The 19,961-nt window shown below is 43.3% G+C and overlaps 1 protein-coding gene across 4 annotated transcripts in view; it reads right to left on the bottom strand.

Moving 5' to 3' along the window:
* Positions 1-7,180: 7,180 nt before the first annotated feature.
* LOC147021426 (protein phosphatase 1 regulatory subunit 16A-like) overlaps positions 7,181-19,961 on the bottom strand; it is a 218,272-nt gene continuing 205,491 nt past the window's right edge. For all 4 annotated transcript variants that reach the window (XM_085891353.1, XM_085891351.1, XM_085891352.1 and 1 more), the window contains 2 exons: positions 10,882-11,020; positions 7,181-10,774 (listed from right to left, as the gene is read on the bottom strand). In XM_085891353.1, the coding sequence (XP_085747479.1) occupies positions 10,448-10,774; positions 10,882-11,020 (466 nt within the window). In that variant the 3' untranslated portion in view covers positions 7,181-10,447. The remainder of the gene's footprint in view (positions 10,775-10,881; positions 11,021-19,961) is intronic.

Raw genomic sequence — 19,961 nt, forward strand, 5'->3', positions numbered from 1 at the left:
GGGAGCAACTCCACTTAAACCACACTGCAATCATAGGCTCGTTATAAATCACTACGAACATTATTCGAAGTATTGGAAACTCATTTTTCTGTACAGCGTGCTTTTTTGATAAAATCCCAGCACATGACAAAGCAATTACCTGCGGCCTGGGGCAACTGGAGGCCAATAAACCTTCTTTATTCGCCCCCACATCACATTGATCATAACACCAACTCCATTGACTGATCCCCGCCAAATCTACTTTCACACGAGAACTGCTGGCATTTATTTCAACAACGTTAAACTGCATCACTAGAGCAAGGAAAAACATATATGCCCTGAACAACAACCCACAACCCACATCACGAGTCCGTTTCTTGGTTGCCGACTTGATGTTGTGACTCGCGACTCCCTCTAACGCCATGGGCTCACCGCCACCTGTTGAAGCTGCCTGAACAACACCGATGCGCATTGCCTCACGAACCCTGCCAAAGCGCGGGAACTCATCGCGAACGGAGCGCGGGAACTCATCGCGAGAGCTGATATGGCTCTCGCCGCTCCTGGAGCGCACATCACCGCCGCAGGCAGCAACGAACGGTGGCTCCCGCTGCATCGAAGCGGCCCCCGCCGCCAGAGCCTCGCCCTCGGTACTCGACGAAGGTCTCGAAGAGAGCACTGGCACATCTGGAGGCACGAACCGGAACCCGTTCCGACCCAAAAGGGTCCGGCTCGCCGGGTCCGGCTCCTGCTCCTGCTCCGGCTCGCCGGCATCGTCATGCCCCGGCTGCAGGCTGATCTCCACGTCACTGGGGTCCCGCTGCTGTGCCCCTTCGCTCCCGGTGCGACCGTGCTGCGGTGCGCGCCCTCGTCCCGCACCGCTAGGCGCGCGAGCACCCTGCGGCACTTGAGCCATCGCGCGGACTCCGGGCTGCGCGACCTGCGGCACTTGCGCGGTCACCGCGTGGCCTTCGGGATTAGCCGCCATGCTCCAGCTGGAGCTACTCATTATGTCTTGGCCAGCAATGGCGCGGACATCCGTGAATGTCTGCTCGACAGATGAAGCAGTCGCGACCGCCGAGTCGAATGTGATGTCGGTCAACCGTAGGATGGCTGCTCGCAGACCAGAAATAAAACGATCTCTGAACCGTGCCGGACGCTCCTCCGACGTGAATTCGCACGGCACAGCCGAATGCGATGCGCGGCCAGCACGAGTGGACTCAATTCGACACCCGATCCGTGCCTCGCTCACTTCCCCACCCCCTGCCACTGATCTTGTCATCTCGGAATCAATTGCAAGCAGGTTTCGACCCGGGACGGAAGGATCGCCTCGCACACCGCCATCTATGACCGTAACAATGGGCGATGACCCTCGGCCCACACACCGTAGACGACCTCGAGAGCTCAGACCGCCGTCCGAGTGATTGCATTGCCACGCTCGCCCACGACCCGCGCCGCAGACCGTGCGCATGGCCGTGCGTGCCTGGCCCATCGCGATGACCCCTAGACCATCTGCTGTGCCCCGACCATCGAGACCTCGGACATTCTCCAGAGCTTGCGCGACGTCCAACGCCGCGTTCGAGCCGAAACGCGTGTCCTCGACAAAACGAACAGGAAAATGAACCAAACGAACGAACGTTGCCCACTCGACGTGGCCGAAGTCGATTCCGACGAAGGCGGGCACGCGTACGTTTGCCGTGCACCGACTCTCTGCCATGTTCGCGCCGGCGAGACCTTTGGCTCCGTAGCTTGGAACCGCACGGGTCATTTGCCGCCCTTACACACGCCGATCCGAAGACCCTCGTTCGCCAACTGTACTGTACTGAAATGGGAGATGCTTAGCAGGCAGACACGAGCGGAAGGACAGTCGAGCCGAGCTGTGTTGTACAAATGCGAGCGCAGGCGTACTCTGCCCGGCGGCTCCCCTTTATTCCGTATTCGGCACACTCACGAGCCGGGCGACTCCAGTATTACTACGACGCCTCAGACGGCGCGCACACCCTATATCCCTTGCAGATACGATAACCACCACGACCACTCCTCCAATCATCACGCCCATCATGCATCATCATCATGCCCCTCCCCGTGGGCCCGCAGACTACACCACAGGTTTAACCTCATTACTTGGTTCAAACATGAATCTACTGCATTTTATAGTGGGAAGGTCCATGACTACTCAAAATTTTCATAACTTGAAAGGATTCCACGAATATTAGGCAAAGCTGCATACCTATGTGCAGGCTGGTAATGAAGGCCTAAGAAGGGTGGGCGAGATAACGCCCATCGATCAGCCTGGTGGGGCGGGTCTATGGTGACAACACGTGACTTTCAAAATGATGTATGATTGCTAAACAAGGAATTTTGCACATGCGCTGTGTGTGTTTACAATGACTCGGTTCTGTTTGGTAGACACTTTTAAACCTGTGCAAAAATCTTAAATTCCGCAAAAATTAAACCGGCGCAAAAATCTGAAATTCAAATCATCTTTTTAACATAATTTTCAGCATTTCGGCGAAAGAGTGACACTTCTACAATAGTTAACCACAACTGTTATGCTCAAAAATGCAAATCGGAGTCACAGAAATATTGGAAAAATGAGAAGTGTCAGGTTCGTATAATTTCCTGTTTGTACAAGCAAGCAGTGGCAGTGGATATAACGCGTGCACGCACACACACTACGATCCTTTCACAAATAGATGCAAAATTGGAGTATAATTTCTCCACTGGCCCCGGAACTAAACAAAAAAAACCCATATATATAAATATATATATATATATATATATATATATATATATATATATATATATATATATATATATATATATATATATATCAGCCTTCACAGCCCACCAACACCCCACCCCCCTTCCTCCTGCCAAACATGATTAATAATAAATATCCTCATATTAAACTTACCTTGTGCATTGAAAAGCCCCAGATATGACCTTACCATCAGTGAAAAGAAGCAAGAAGGTTTGTGTAGAACACGCCCATCTATCATCCTTCGGGCCTTTCACAGGCCCACATTGTCAGATTTTTCAATCAGAAAGTTCTCTAAATCCTTAGTTGTGCAGAGGTACACCCCTATCTCTCAGGTATGTTTACAGGTATTTTCGCATTATTTTAGAAGCTTTGTGAGCCATTTTATGTTACAATCCTTATCTCGCACACAATATATGTTTGGCTGCCCCGATGACCCCAGTTTCTTGGGGTTTCTGCACATTTGCACCGAGCATTCTAAGGTGGATTATGTCATTTCAAATGTTGCATATTGGCTGAGGGCCAATCACACCGATATGGTTTATAATAACGTGGAATATTAGACTATTTAAAATAGACTATTTAATGCAAAGTGTTTTCATACAATCGACAAAATATCTTACAGTGCAATCAAAATAAAATTCTCCAGCATGTATTGGCTGCAAAAATCGAGTATAATTTGTACATTTTTTTTAAAGTGCAGACACGAGTAATAAAAAACAACATTTCAATGCAAAAGGAGGTGGGTATTGGGATGCCAAAAGGTATAAAAACAAGGTAGGGATTGTCACAATAAATTATCATGTGAATGCATCCATACACATCGTTCTTTGGATAATGGTTCTGCCTGCAAATGACATAAAACATCTCTCTCAATTTGGGTTCACAATCAACACAGACACTAGCTGAATCCGTGTGTGTGTGTGTGTGTGTGTGTGTGTGTGTGTGTGTGTGTGTGTGTGTGTGTGTGTGTGTGTGTGTGTGTAATAATGACTTAATGTTTCACTGGTCAAAATCATAAATGGAAACAAAACAACATACACTATGACTGCAAATGGATTCAGGGTTGGACAGGGAACAGCCATTATTCAAAGAAAGATGTAGGGATGGTTCCACGTTATAATTTATTTTGACCATCCCTGCCTTGTTTACATACTTTTTGGCATTCCATCTTGTCCAAAAATAAAATAAAAATGGCATCGAATTGAAAAAGCTCTTTCTCGCCACTGACTCACTCACTAATATGAAATATCGGTACCTTCTGGTTGGTGTAGAAAATGTGCATGCCGGTGGACATTTTTACACCGATAAAAATCACAGAATCATCAGACAACATCCATAAATGAAAATATCAACAAATGGGAAAAATAAATGAAAACATATAAATGAAAACATCTATCTATAATTCCAGCAATGTGTGTGTGTGTGTGTGTGTGTGTGTGTGTGTGTGTGTGTGTGTGTGTGTGTGTGTGTGCGTGTGTGTGACCGCTGTTTCTCGACAACCTCTGGTCCGATCTAATGGAAACTTGCCAGGTATATTGCTGGGGACCTGAGGATGTGCCTTTTCAAGGTTTGATATTAATCGGACAAGTGCTTCCCAAGTTATGGCCATTTATTTACCAAACCAATGGGAAGACACGTTGTTGCGTGGGCGTGGCCGATGTGGAAGGGAAGCACAGCCGCGTTCCCCATTACAGGTTACAACGTACGGGCTTCCGGAGAGTGATGACTTCGTGTATTCTAATAATTTCTCGATTTCTTATGCGCATTTATAGATAAACACAATGGCCCAAGTTATGATCGTTTTCATATTAGACGGTGTATAAATTTCGGGAACATCAGAGTGCTGGTATGCTCCGAGCCAGGAAGTAAATTTTTTCTCTCTCTTTGTTTTTCCTTGCCACGACATTGCGAAAAGGTAAAATACGTTGGCACTAATTGAATAATTGGGTATTAAAAATAAATTGCGAATAATCGTAACTGCGAATAATATCGAACTTCCGGGTCACGCACGTACGGGCACGCGAGAGCGAAGAAACGGCCTGTGTGGTTTATTTATTTATTATTATTATTTTTTACGGGCACGTACTAGTATAAATGAAAAATCACATGCAGGTGAAGTGACCTGAGAATGGGGAAGCATGGTTCATATGCTTACACAATGTGTAAGCACACCCCGCTAATAAACTTGTCTATCCCTTAAAAATATTAAACCTTTTTAAAGAAATCCTTTTACATTAAAAATATTTTTAGGACTTGTTATATAGGTGAATGAAAGAGATTCCAAGAGAAACAACAGCCATAAAGCCAGAGCAGCAATTCAAATAACTACACACCAGGTATTGTACACACACCACTACAGAACAATTAGGAGCTCAATCATGATTTTTTTTAAAGATTGATAAATATAAAAAAATATTTCTTTATCTAAAAACTCCAATAATTACACTAATTAGCAAAATACTTAGTGTAATTTGTGCCAAAATACAACATTAGCACATAATTTAGCTGAACCAGGGGAAGGACATTGACTACATTTCTAAGGGCTAAAATAACCATGAAAAAGTATCTTGAAACAAAATTAAATAGTGTTCCAGTTGGGATAGAACAGCAAGCAAATGGTAAGATGTTGTAATTCAGTGGGCAAATGGAAAAAGATGAAATAATAGTCCATCAAATATACCGTGTTTGATATGACAATGAAATGAGGTGAATTACCCCCATTCCTTCACATCTGAAGAAGATGACGAAAAAGGAGGATTTAATTTGTTCAATGACACACTTAATATTGAATCTCATCGCAAGGAAATTTCCATCACAAACAATTTAGCACATTATCAATGTAATGTGTGCAAGTGTACACATGTGCATCACACCTGCACTTTAAAGAATGAAACACGTTTCACTTGGATTGTTGCAGAAAATCATGCAGAGGACTTAAAGCAAAACTACAATGTGAAAAAGGTGTGAAAAGGAGGATCATAGCTGTTGGGGATATAGATGTCCAGTGACTGTGTTTCTTCAATCCAAAAAGACATCAAAATCCAAAAAAATGCCCTATGGAATCAAGATCCCATTGGATAGGAAATAATGATAAACTAATATCTGTTATTGAAATTTAAATGATCGAACCTGCGTGGAAGTAGAAAATTGCCTTGGATGTTAGGGAGACAGAGACAGAGAGTGAGAGTGAGAGTGAGAGTGAGAGTGAGAGTGAGAGTGAGAGTGAGAGTGAGAGTGAGAGTGAGAGTGAGAGTGAGAGTGAGAGTGAGAGTGAGAGTGAGAGTGAGAGAGAGAGAGACAGAGAGAGAGATATTCAGAGAGAGAGAGAGAGAGATTCAGAGAGAGAGAGAGAGAGAGAGAGAGAGAGATTCAGAGAGATTCAGAGAGAGAGAGAGAGAGAGAGAGAGAGAGAGAGAGAGAGAGAGAGAGAGAGAGAGAGAGAGAGAGAGAGAGAGAGAGAGAGAGAGAGAGAGAGAGAGAGAGAGAGAGAGAGAGAGAGAGAGAGAGAGAGAGAGAGAGAGAGAGAGAGAGAGAGAGAGAGAGAGAGAGAGAGAGAGAGAGAGAGAGAGAGAGAGAGAGAGAGAGAGAGAGAGAGAGAGAGAGAGAGAGAGAGAGAGAGAGAGAGAGAGAGAGAGAGAGAGAGAGAGAGAGAGAGAGAGAGAGAGAGAGAGAGAGAGAGAAAGAGAGAGAGAGAGGGAGAGAGAGAGATTCAGAGAGAGAGAGAGAGATAGAGAGAGAGAGAGAGATTCAGAGAGAGAGAGAGATTCAGAGAGAGAGATAGAGAGATAGAGAGATAGAGAGATAGAGAGATAGAGAGATAGAGAGATAGAGAGATAGAGAGATAGAGAGATAGAGAGATAGAGAGAGAGAGAGAGAGAGAGAGAGAGAGAGAGAGAGAGAGAGAGAGAGAGAGAGAGAGAGAGAGAGAGAGAGAGAGAGAGAGAGAGAGAGAGAGAGAGAGAGAGAGAGAGAGAGAGAGAGAGAGAGAGAGAGAGAGAGAGAGAGAGAGAGAGAGAGAAATAGGCAGGAGAGAGAGATCTGAAAGATTCCATAGATGGTAACTATCCACAATCAAGGTTTCAAACGCAGACTCTCTCTGAAAACGGATCAACGACGACATTAGTTGTATTCGAAAACCATTGAGTGGAAGAGGGAGCGGGACAGATATTGGGGTGAAAGGGCATTGCTAATAATGCAATAGCCTTGGAATATCTTTAACCTCAAATTTGTTAATGGCTATGATTACGATGAACACCAAATCAAACAAATTTTGAATAGCTGAATAGATCACTGAAAAATCATTTCAAAGTTTTGGGATCAAGATGAGTCAAGCAGCTGCTCATTAACTTTGATTTGTCATGCATTGCTTTAATCACACCTTCATGGTTGTTAACCACGAGCTCACATGCTGCCTTATGGCTCAATAATAATGGGTCATAATAAAAACGAAGCTGTTTTTAATCACAAATAATCAAATACAATGCCACATCATTTGAGGGATCTTTATAACCTTTATGATTAATGCAATATTTTAATACAAGCACAGCAGAAGAGATACAGTAACTGCTTTTCATCTAACAGAATGGACAACTTGTCATGGATGGATATTACGAAATGGATTATCTTTCTGGATTATACACTCAATGCAAATACAAAGTGGAGAAAATAGTTATAACCTCTATGTACAATTTATACATAAATCAAGCACAATAAACCATCTCCATTTTGGAAATTTATAAAATATAGCAAAACAACATGACTCAAGATATCACAAAGACAGAAATGCTCTGCCAGGCTAACATGATGAAACCCATTCATCCTTTTTCAATCAGTCATATGTGCCATCTGCTTTGGAAATGAAATTAAGTCAAAATTGTCAATAGAATATCTATCCAAAGCAGGGAAATTAATCAAGGCACTTCTGTCTGTTGTTTGATCTACAGCTTCAAAACCATTTTCATAAAGCCAAACAACATCGGATGGTATGCTTTAAAGTCAGTAGCATCCACTATTTGATAACGATCTTAACTGGGCTGCCAGGTGGTCGAGAGGTATGCACACTCACCTCTGAAGCGTCTAGCCTGGGTTTGAATCTCGGCCCAGCTAAAAACTACCATCCTGGTGTTTTGCATGCAGGGTGAGGCATCAACATGTGTGTTATCCCTTGGATGGATGTCCCATCTGCTAGCATCAGTTGGTGGATGTTAAAGATCACAAGGTGGCTTTCACGAAGAGGAGGCAAGTTATTACCGGCACCCTGAACAAATTCAATTCCTGGCACCTTCAGTCAACTATCCTGTGACAAAGTGGTGACCTGTCCAGTATTAGTTCTAGGTTAGAATAGGTTCTTGATGAGTCGCGATTTTCCTCAGAGCAATGTGAAGTGTATGACCCTCAAATTAATTAATTGAAGATCTTGATTGCTTAAAAAACAAGAAAAACAATAAAATAATCAAGATTTGGAATCCAACTGACTGAAAGCTACATACTGATAATTCATCATTTTCACACATATCTGGTTTTGGCTTAGTGGTTCAGGTGGCTGGCTTGGGATCTTAGGATCCTGAGTTCAAGCCCTATTGGCTGCTGAATTAACACCAGGCAGGGTTCACTCAGCCTGTCATCCTTCTGAGGTCGGGAAAATGAGTTCCAGTGTACTGATATAGAGGCACAGCATTAGAGGCATAGACGTGCCGCAACAAAATGATAGCTACCCGGCAGCCAAGCTGCCATTTGCAAGACGAAGATGATCATTTTCACACTGGGTTTATGACTGACAAAATGTACAAGTGGTCTGCAGAGACCAAGTATGTGAGAAAGGAACAAATGGTTAATTACAGCATATATAAACCCACTCCAGGCAGGGAACCACAAATACTGTCTGTCCTTCAAAAATAATAAAGCTACAATCTATCCCTTAAAAACAATAAACTCAGCACATGTCCCTTAAATATTAGAAACCTGTATATCTCTTCAAAATAAGAATCCTGTCTATCCCTTAAAAATTAGAAACCTGTCTCTCCCTTTAAAATTAGAAACCTGTTTATCTCTTTAAAATAATAAACCTCTATCCCTTAAACAATAATAAACCTGTTTATCCCTTAAAAATAATAAAGCTATCCTTTAAAATAATAAACCTATCCTGAAAAAATAATAAACCTGTGCATCCTGTAAAAATAATAAACCTGTCTATCCCTTAAAATAATAAAGCTGTTGATACCTAAAAATAATAAACCTGTCTATCCCTAAAAAGTAATAAAACTGTCTATACCTAAAAAAAATAATAAACATGTCTATCGCTTAAAGAAAATAAACCTGTCTATCTCAAAAAAAAAACTAATAAACCTTTCTATCTCTTAAAAAAAATAAACCTTTCCATCCATTAAAAATAAGAAACCCAGCATATATCCCTTAAAAATTAGAAACCTGTCTTCCTTTAAATGAAAAACCTGTTTATCTCTTTAAAATAATAAACCTCTCTATCCCTTAAAAATAATAAACCTGTCTATCCCTAAAAAATAATAAACCTTTCTATCCCTTAAAAAATAATAAACCTGACTATCCCCAAAAGGTAATAAACCTGTCTATCCTTAAAAATAATAAAGTTATCTATCCTTTAAAAATAATAAACCTTGCTGTGTTTCTATCGCTCAACCCAAAGCCTTGGCAAACAACTTTCACAAATACCTGAATTCGTCAATTAGTTTGGAAAAACTAATAACAATACCAATGTTACAACTTTAAAAAGGGTTTAGATCAAGGAATGCTATTATAATTTCAAACAAATTTTCTTGTCGATTTCCCATTTGACAATGTGAAAACATCAATTAAAACATTAAAGTGCAACGTTGCAGAATGAAGAACTAGTCTTGTCTGTGAAGGCTAGTGTCAATCTGCATCGGCGAACAGGTAGGATGAAATCAACAAGACGTTGATCGAGGAATGCGAACCACCGTGGGAAGCAAGGGGAAGATGACATTTTGGGGTTAAACCTCTTCTGCAATATTGCAGACTTGTTACAAGCAAATCATCATCGTCATTACAATTTGACACTCGTGGCATGCAAGGGCAATCTCATACATACTCAAGGTAAGATACAAGCTGTACAAATGTACAATAATGCAATCATACAGTGAACCTCTGCAGATCCAAAGCATATCCCTTAAAAAAAAAACATATATATATATATATATATATATATATACATTATATATATATATATATATATATATATATATATATATATAAATAAATATATATATATATATATATATATATATATATATATATAAATATCATATACATATACATATATTACATTGTTCCAATGTTAACAGTGACGATAATTCACTTCTCCAAAGCAAACCTGAAATTGGTTCCGACGTTTCACGTCATTAGCTTTCCTTACTGTTGAACCTTTTCTGCAAAATTATTTTCAACAATATAGATGAATGTACAAAATTGGCAAATGCTACCCCTCAAGAGGAACAATGAATGGCACTGTTATTTAAATACATGGTGCGAAAGATTGTGGCACATGTGCTCATCAAGTCATTTGGTGTAACAGTCAAAGTCAGGAGGTGGGAGGACTCTTTCAGAGGCAAGCTCAGATCTGATGCTGAATTTTTACCACTTCCAAACATCATCAAATTAATCAACTTGGGTCATGCATGCAGTTAGTGGCTTGAGATCACAATGTAATCATGGTCACATGACAATGCAGCAGCTGTTGGTCTTCATGTGGTCAGCTTGCTGCTGGTTATTTTGTGGTGTTTTCTTGCCTTCATCACCTATGGGATTCTGATTCTGACGCCGCAGCCGTGCACCCTTGCCAGCACCACGCCAACCTTTGGATTCTTCATCTTCATTACGCTTGCGTAGTGTATCCTTGTAAAGAGCCACCCTTCCACGCAGGTGTTCTCGATTCTTTTTTGGTGTTCCGTCGTCTGTTCCTGGTGAAGACTCATTTGCTTGATTTACTGCAGTTCCATTGACCCCAACAGGTACATCTTTCTTTGGGAGATGATCCAGGGTCTAGTGTGAAGAAAAGGAGCAATAGATAGAAGATTCCACTTCATTAAGCGATTGCATACATCAGTTCTCTACAAATAATATTTTGTTTCTTTCTATGGGCTACTCACAGGTGAGAAAGTGAGCCCTGGTATGGCAGACTCAGTAGGCTGTGCCAAGTCACCTCCTTGCCACAACCTCGCCTCATCCTCTCGTTCCTTTCGATAAAGGCTTTCACGTTCCACCAAACTTGCTTTCCTTTCCAACTTGCTATAAACACACATATAGACACATGAAACTTTGGAATGTACTTCAACAAGCAATCTGAAATGGAATTGTTAGTTCAAGGTATCATATCAACTTAAATATTGCTAAGAAATAGTCTTAATAATTGGGATTAAGCAATAAATATATTGGAAAAAGGGTCATCTAGTATATTGTAAGTGGGAGGAGTAAGAGCAGGCATGGGAGGAGGGCCTTCATCATCATCATCATCATCATCATCATCATCATCATCATCATCATCATCATCACCATTTTATGGCCATTTCCATGCTTGCTTGTGTAAGCCATGGTTCACCTAATGGCTGCTTTCCAGGCTGCAGGATCCCTTGCCAGCTCTCTAGTTAGGTCTTTAACTCTAGGATTGTCTCGCAGCAACACATCCCATGTTTTCCTCAGATGGCCTCTCACTCTCCTTTCATTCACATTCATATTTATTCACCTCTTCATACAGCTGCCCACCCCTATCCTTTCCACATGTTGAAACCATCTCAACCTACCCTTACGCATAACCTCACTAATGCTTTCTATACTTAACCTATCTCTTAATTCCACATTTGGTTTCCCATCCTTCAGTGTCACATTACACATCCACCTCACCATTCTCATTTCATGTTGGTCACACCTCCATTCATCCTCATTTTTGATCACCCATGTTTCACTGGCATACAATATCACGCTTCTAACACAAGCTGCATAAAGTTTTCCCTTTACTCAAAGAGAGGTCCCTTTCAATGTCAATAGGGGTAACAACTCCCGAAACTTCCTCCAGCCACTTCTAATTTTTGCAATTGCTGTTTCCTTAACACCACCACCTGCACCAATCATTTCACCAAGGTAACATAATTTATCCACACGTTCCAGAGATACGAGGTGTGTTCAAAAAGTATCCAACCATAATTTTTCGTGCATAAACAAATGAAGCTACGGAGGAGTGGTTTGGTGCACGTATGTAGGCGATCCTAATCCATATGCGTGATTATTTTCCTGCCTGCAGAAGCTGTCAGTCGCCGACAGACCGCCGATGAGTGAGGAAGTGTAAGTGAGCACCGTCGGATTTTCGTTTTTGACAAAATGATGGAAAAACTTGAACAACGCTACTGCATAAAATTTTGTGTAAAGCTTGGCGATTCCCAAGTGGAAACGATCCACAAGATTCAACAGGTCTTCGGGAACGAAGCAATGGGCACCACACAGATAAAAGAGTGGTTCAACCGCTTCAAAGATGGTCGCACATCAGTGGAAAGTGAAGCACGTTCTGGGAGGCCCTCAACATCCCGAAATGAGATCGTCATTGACCAAGTGAGGACCCTGCTGATGCAGGATCGTCGAATCACGATCAGAGAACTTGCAGACGAGGCAGGCATCAGCATTGGATCCATTCATTCCATTGTGACTGAGGATTTGGGCTTAAGGAGAATCTCAGCGAAGTTCGTGCCAAAGCTGCGAACGATCGAGCAGAAGCAACTCCGTTTGGAGATCGCACAGGACATGCTGGAGACTGTGAACAGCGATCCCAACTTCTTCAACACAGTGATCACTGGCGATGAGATGACAGTGATCTGTCATTTTGTCAAAAACGAAACTCTGACGGTTCTCATTTACACTTCCTCACTCATCGGCGGTCTGTCGGTGACTGACAGCTTCTGCAGGCGGGAAAATATTCACGCATTTGGATTAGGATTGCCTACATACGTGCACCAAACCACCCCTCCCTAGCTTCATTTGTTTATGCACGAAAAATTAAGGTTGGATACTTTTTGAACACACCTCGTATGTCCCCATAAACTAACCTTTCCATTCTAACTGGAGCCACTTGTTTACCTGCACAAACGGCAAATTTGAAGTCACGAACCACCTGCAGTCTTCCTCTGATGCCACGATACCTCTTGTGCACCCAGCAGTTGCAGGATTTACACAATATTTAATTGCTACCAACACCTTTTCTACTGACAGCACAGGGCCACCTCCATCTTTTTTTCCTACACTTCCTTCTCCTGCACCACTAATCAGTACTTTTGTTTTCCCTGTACTCACTTTCAGTCCTCTGGTCTCCATACCCTCCTTCCATACTGCATGTTTACCCATTACCTCTTTCACACTGTCAGCTATCAACACTAGTTTATCAGCATCCAGGAGTTCCAAGGTAGGCCTCCTCTAAATTCCTGTGATACAGCCTCAAGAACCATAATGAACAGGATTGGGCTCAACACTGACCCCTGATGAACACCCACTTTCACTTCAAAATCCTCAATCTGCACTCCATTTACCCTCACAGAGGTTTTTGAGCCATCATACATTGCCATGACAACCTTAATTAACTAAGCAATCCTCCACAAGTAAATTTCTCATGGACCATTGCACCACTTCCTGATGCTCCCTCTTGAATGCCTTCTCCAAATCCACAAATATAAAGTAAAGTTGTTTATTCTTGCCCAGATATTTTCCTGTAATTGCCTAACTATAAAAACTGCCTCCATCATGTCCCTTCCTGGCATGAAACCAAATTGCATTTCATGTATATTAACAATGTCTTATAAATTTATCCATGACTCTCTATACCACTTTCATTCCATGGTCCAGCAACTTTAGACCCCTATAGTTGCTCTGAGCTAAGGCATCACCCTTCCCTTTATAAATATTTACCATTACACTCTTCAACCAATCATCTGGGACAGATGTCTCCCTTATAATTGCATTTTCCAATTTAGTGATTAAATTCACTCCAATATCAGCAGATGCCTTCAGCATCTCTGCTACAATACCAGTGCTGCCTGCTGCTTTACCATTCTTCATTTCATCGTTAGCTTTCTACACCCAGTCATTCTTTATCTCAGGTGGTGGACCCTGCATCGGCTCTACTGCCTCCAGAATATCCCTGTTCCAAGGGAACTCCTCATTTAGCAGGTGCTCATAGTAACTCCTCCAAGCATTTATAATCTCCCCATGGTCAACCGGTACATTTCCCATATCATCCTTCACACATCGTTCTCCTATGAGATCCTTAGTTTGACCGATCATTTGCCTTGCTATCCGAAATATCTCCCCTCTACTATCGACATTATTTATCATATCTGAAAGTGAAATTGTTATGATAATGAAGTGCCATACTGTAATTGGCGGCAACGGTAATTGGGCAGATGTGGCAGCACTGTATATGAAGGTCAATGGCTGGTGTTGACACGTATAACACGTACTCCGTGGAAAGTCATGCTGGAACAGTAATGATATGTTATATACTATATTAGGAATAATGTATTCTGAGGAATGTAATTGGTATTAGAGTATGGAGTTTAACTTTGTTATTATGTGGTGTATGTGGTATTTGCCTTCAGTATTATGTGTACTAGTTATTGTATTTTGTTATTCTTACCCTATGTATATTTATGTTGTTGTAGATATGCGTATGGGTTTTGTGAGAATAAAGCCTATTGAAAAGGTCTATTGTTGATTATCACAACAGAAATGTGTACTAATTTTTTAGCCTTGTAAACTTTGCTTATTGCCCTACGATTAGCCACTAAGTATTCCTCCTTATCCCCTACCATTTTCCACATCCTAAAAGTCTTCTTTTTTCTGGAATCACCATATCCACCTCATTATTCCACCACCATGTAGCCTCATGTCGAGCTGGGCCCTTCGACTAGCCACATATCTTATCAGTGGCACACATCAGCCCATCTTCTAAAGAGTCCCAACAACTTTATACATCCTCTCCTACCATAGGGTTTCCAAGATTCATTTCCAGAAGTTCCCTATAGAAATGTTCCTTTACATTCTGATGTATTCGTTTCCATACTCTTCTCCTTGGGACATAAGGTTTCCTCTTTTCACTACTCCATCTTAGCTTTACATCACACAATAGCAGCCGATGTTGTAAGGCACATTCTTCTCCACCGATTGTTTTCACATCCTTAACCAACTTCCGATGTAATTTCCTCACTGGAAAGTAGTCTATCTGGCTCTTTATACTTCCTGACTCATAAGTGATCAGTCTGGTCGGCCTCTTCTTCAACATTGTGTTGCAGACAACCATATCTAAAGCACCCCCAAACTCAAGTATTCTTTACACCTTCAGTGTTTCTAACTCCGAAACCTGACCCACCATGCACACCTTCATTATCCTTCTGCCAACTCTCAAACATGTCCATTCAAATCCCCTCCGATCACAACTTCTCTCTCTCGCTCATCCCTGAAACAACATGCACAAGTGTGTCCCGAAACTTATCTTTCTCCTCCTCACTTAATCCTATTTGTGGGGCATATGTTGATACTTCTGCTAATATTATGCTGAGCAAACAACAACTTCAGGACTATAACTCTTGCATTTACCCTCCTCACCTCAAACACCCTCTCCACCCACTTCTCAGCATGATACCACTGTTAATATACATATGTTTACACTACTGTTAATATACACTTATCAAACAACAGCCTTCAAATAAATAAATAACCGATGTATCAAAAAGGTGGTCCCAAATGAAGCAAACAAGAGAAAAGGAAGAATGAAATGTGAAAGAACCAAATATAGTAATAATGTGATGGACTGAAATGATTGAAAAAGAAACACCAGTTGGAACGGTGAGAAACATAACGTCAAACAATTACAAAATTCTCTACGTTTCATTCAATTCATGAGAAGATTTAAAATCCTGTTTATCGTCTACATTTAACAGTGAAATTATCAACGTTATATATTCTTACTCTCGAACAAATGTGCATCATTGAGAGTAGGATTTAAAGAATGAACTCAGTTTACTGGTTGGGATTATCTGAATCAATGATTCTGCCTCCCACAGAATTGGATTTCACATGTTGCAAGGATACCTCCTCCCCCATCCTTCCATCCCTCCCCCACTCTTACACCCTTCTCCCAACCATCCACTCTTCCCCTATGGGATGGATCTCGCACTGGACTTCAGCAATCCAGACCATGAAAGAATCGAAGGCAGTACAGTCTGTATAGAAAGTATCACTTGATGTAAAGATACCAAAGGTATTCAAAAATATCCTCACAAGAATCCATCCATCCATCCATCGATTGGGACCATACTCTGTGCAGAGCATTGGTGCTGCCTAAGCAATCTCCTGGGCTATTGGGCACAATACTGGATGGGTTGCTACTCTGACGCAGGATACTCAAATGGCTCAATCATCCCAGCAAGCTGGTACTGATTTTGCCGACCTTGGAAGGATGACAGGCTGAGTCAACCCCACCTGGTATTAATTCAACAGCCTAGTGGGAGTTGAACTTCAGATTCTGGGATCCCAAGACCACCACCCTAACCATTAAGCAAAATAGTCTGAGGAAATGTGTGTGTGTGTGTGTGTGTGTGTGTGTGTGTGTGTGTGTGTGTGTGTGTGTGTGTGTGTGTGTGTGTGTGTGTGTGTGTGTGTGTGTGTGTGTGTGTGTGTGTGTGTGTGTGTGTGTGTGTGTGTGTGTGTGTGTGTGTGTGTGTGTGTATATATATATATATATATATATATATATATATATGCCTGGTGTTGGCTTAATGGTTAGGGTGGTGGGCTTAGGATCCGAGTATCCTGAGTTCAAATCCCACTCGGCTGTTGAATTAATACCAGGTGGGGTTGACTCTGCCTGTCATCCTTCCGAGGTCGGCAAAATGAGTGCCAGCATGCTGGTATCCTGTGTCGGAGTGGCGACCCGTCCAGGATTGTACCCAATAGCCAAGGAGACTGCTTCGGCAGCACCAACGCTCTGCACAGAGTATGGTCCCAGTGGATGGATGGATATATATATATATATATATATATATATATATATATATATATATATATATATATATATTGTTGTGGGCTGGGGGTTGGGTGAGAAGACCACCAGGGGGGGGGGGGAGCTATCTCGGGCTCCCACGAGACTCCCCGGAATTGCAGGCCGTCGCACACGGCTAATTCCATAACACGGCGGGTCGCTAAGGCCTAAGTCACATTTGCTCTATGGCGAGGATACGGCGGCCGTGCGCCCTCTGAATTGACAGAAACGTGCGGCGGCCGCAGACTTTCTGCGGTGGCCTCAGGGTGGCCCTACACCATTTGGCTATCTTTTACAGGCCATAGGGGTCGCCGTGGAATTATAACGCGGAGTTATAACTTTTTTCATTTCTACGTTGGCCGTAGCAATTCGACATGCCGTAGTTGTGACGTAGTTGTGTTCCACGTCGACCGTACATAAGGCGTACGGTGGGCTTGCGTTATTCGTGCGGCTGCCGTAGTCTCTTATCAATGAAAAATGAATTTTGCCCTAAAAACCGAACACATTTCAAAAAACCGAACGCAACGTGGCGTTCATGTTTGTTCACGTGTCTCCCCCACCTCTTCGACCCGCATCTTCACGCTTTGTTCATTCAGTTCGTCGGTGGAAGTCCTCGTGAAAGCATCTCTCGTGTGTTGATCGCTACTTTACCTCGTGTTTTCACCTTGATTTATGCTGTTTTTTTTTTTTTTTAACTCATCTTGTGTTTTGATTAATAACAAAAAAGCAATCCGATCACGTGGTGTGACGGACTGCCGGGCAAGGATTTAATTTCACAGAAGAACCGGTTGTAATTTGGAATATCCATGATTACCTCAGCCCGGTGCGTTTGATGAAAGTGATTGTGGTTCTGGGGGCATTATGTTTGATGTGCTGCCCTGGGGGCAGCGCTCGCAGAGTGCGCGAGCGATCGGAACCCAGTCCGGAGCACGAGCCTGTGTGAACCTTTGGATGTGGTGATTGTACTAGTTTACATACAATACACCGCCACCGAAGGTCATTTACTCATCTTATTTTACCTTAAACATGGAGAATTTCAGTTGAAAGTGGGTTTTCTTGGGGTCCAGGAACAGATTAATTCACTCCATTATTTCTTATTGGGAAAATAGTTGGTGAATCGAACTTTTTGCTATCCGAACAGCTTCCTGGAACGAATTCAATTCGGATTCTGGGGGCACCACAGTACTGGTATATTCCGAACTGTTATATTTTTATTTCAGTAAAAAAAGAACTGGTATATATACCCACTCGTTACTGTCCGTCTGGCCGCACGTTTGCCTTAGGGCCCCCCTGCGGTCGCCTTGCGGGCACCTTGAGGCTACCTTGCGTCTGCCTTGAAAATTCTATGGCCGCCGCAGAGACGCCCTAAGGTCACCGTGGGACATCAAATCAAAGACCGTACCGCACCCCCACATTTTCGGTCTCCACAATTTCTAAATACGCCGTGCGGCTCCCCGAAAAAAAAAAAAACATATGTGATTGCTACATTGTGTGACCGTGGAAATACTGCGGCCGCCGTATAATTGCTAGTGGCCGTAGATTTTGGAGACCCCACGGCTGCCGTGGCAAATGTGACTTCGGCCTAAATACGCCGTGAACGCCAATAACTCAACCACGTGACTTAGGGTCCTCCGTCTAGTTAATCCGGTTACCTAAAAATAACCACGTGATCTAAATACCGGGGGACACGCCCTTGGTACGCCTTTTCCGAACTGGATCACTTTACTGGATCAGATGCAACCGAGCGACACTGCCAAGGACATACCTGAAAAAAGGAACGGATCATTGGGAATAAAGTCCAGGCTAAGTTAGGATTCGGACCATCCTGGATCAATGAAAGAACAGACAAAAACGAGCTGGGAACATTTCTACAAAGGATTTATTACAGGCAGGCGAGGAAAAATATGTGGCACAGTGAATGTTGATTATTGGGGTATGCAAGCAGAGATAGGAAGAAATGTAAGAGGTACGGCAGTAATACAAGCAACTTACAAAAGCAGACACAGAGCAGAATTATCCCGATATAATTATTGTACAATCTTAACGTAAGCGAGGACAGGTGCCAGGACACGCACGCACACACGCACACACACACACATCCGGTGAAGAGGAGTTAATGAAGAGAAAAAGGAGAGGAGATGAGGCTAATGGTCTCTCAATACCTTGCACGATTGCCCGACCGTGCCACCAATATTTTTTGGGGGGATGCACCGCTGGGCGATACCTCCCTAACAGCTGGCGCGTCGTCTCTTGCTTTGTGGCGCTACGTGCAGCTAGCGTCGGTCCAGAGAATGAGACGCCACCGTTGGGCATGAAGGGAGGGACTTGGATGGAGTCAGAAGCCAATGGGTGGAGAGAGGCGGAGTCCGAAGCAAGTGGGCGGAGAAGGGTGGCGAGGTGGTGAAGAAGGCAGAGTCAGTAGGCGAGTTGGTAAAGAAGGTCGGAGCCAGCAGGCGAATGGGTAGGTTGTCGATCCCAAGCCAAACAGAATGAGCCGACAGGAATGAAGACAGGAACGATGGGCAGGAACGACGAGCAAGAACGACACACAGGAACGATGGACAAGAACGACACACAGGAACGACACCAGGAATGACGAGGAGAAACGACGCCAGGAACGATGAGCAGAAACGACAGGCAGGAACAACACTTGAACGACACCTGAACGATGACGACTCCCCCACTGCCCCACAACCCATCCTTTTATAGATCCGGTGGTGCGGGGCGGGGGCGACGACCCGAAGCAATGTGTTGTCACCCAAATCAGGTGCTCTGGTTGGGCCCCGATCAGCACATGGGCTGGCCGCTATGACCGGAAGCGGCTCCACTTCACTTCCAGCCAGATGGTTCCAAGCTGCGGAATCGTCTCTCTCTGAGCACCGTGACATGAATTGCTTTGCATCGAACCCCGTGATATAAATCGCCTTGCACCGAACTCCGTGCCATGCCCCATGACCCGCGGTTGGTGCTGGTCAATGTGCCTGCTCCGTGGTGCGCCACGCGGCCCGAGCAATCCGGCTGCACAGCATGCCTCTGCCTGGTAGCAGCTGCATCGAGGCAGAGGTGCGGGAGGATGTCTGTCATCCGCGGGAGACATTTGTGGCCGTCGTGGCGAGCGAAGACTGACGGTAAGACGTCATTGTAACCCCATGC

This window comes from Eptatretus burgeri, chromosome 8 (genome assembly GCF_056783735.1).
Source record: "Eptatretus burgeri isolate ZD-2024b chromosome 8, Ebu_testis_v1, whole genome shotgun sequence".
NCBI lineage: Eukaryota > Metazoa > Chordata > Myxini > Myxiniformes > Myxinidae > Eptatretus > Eptatretus burgeri.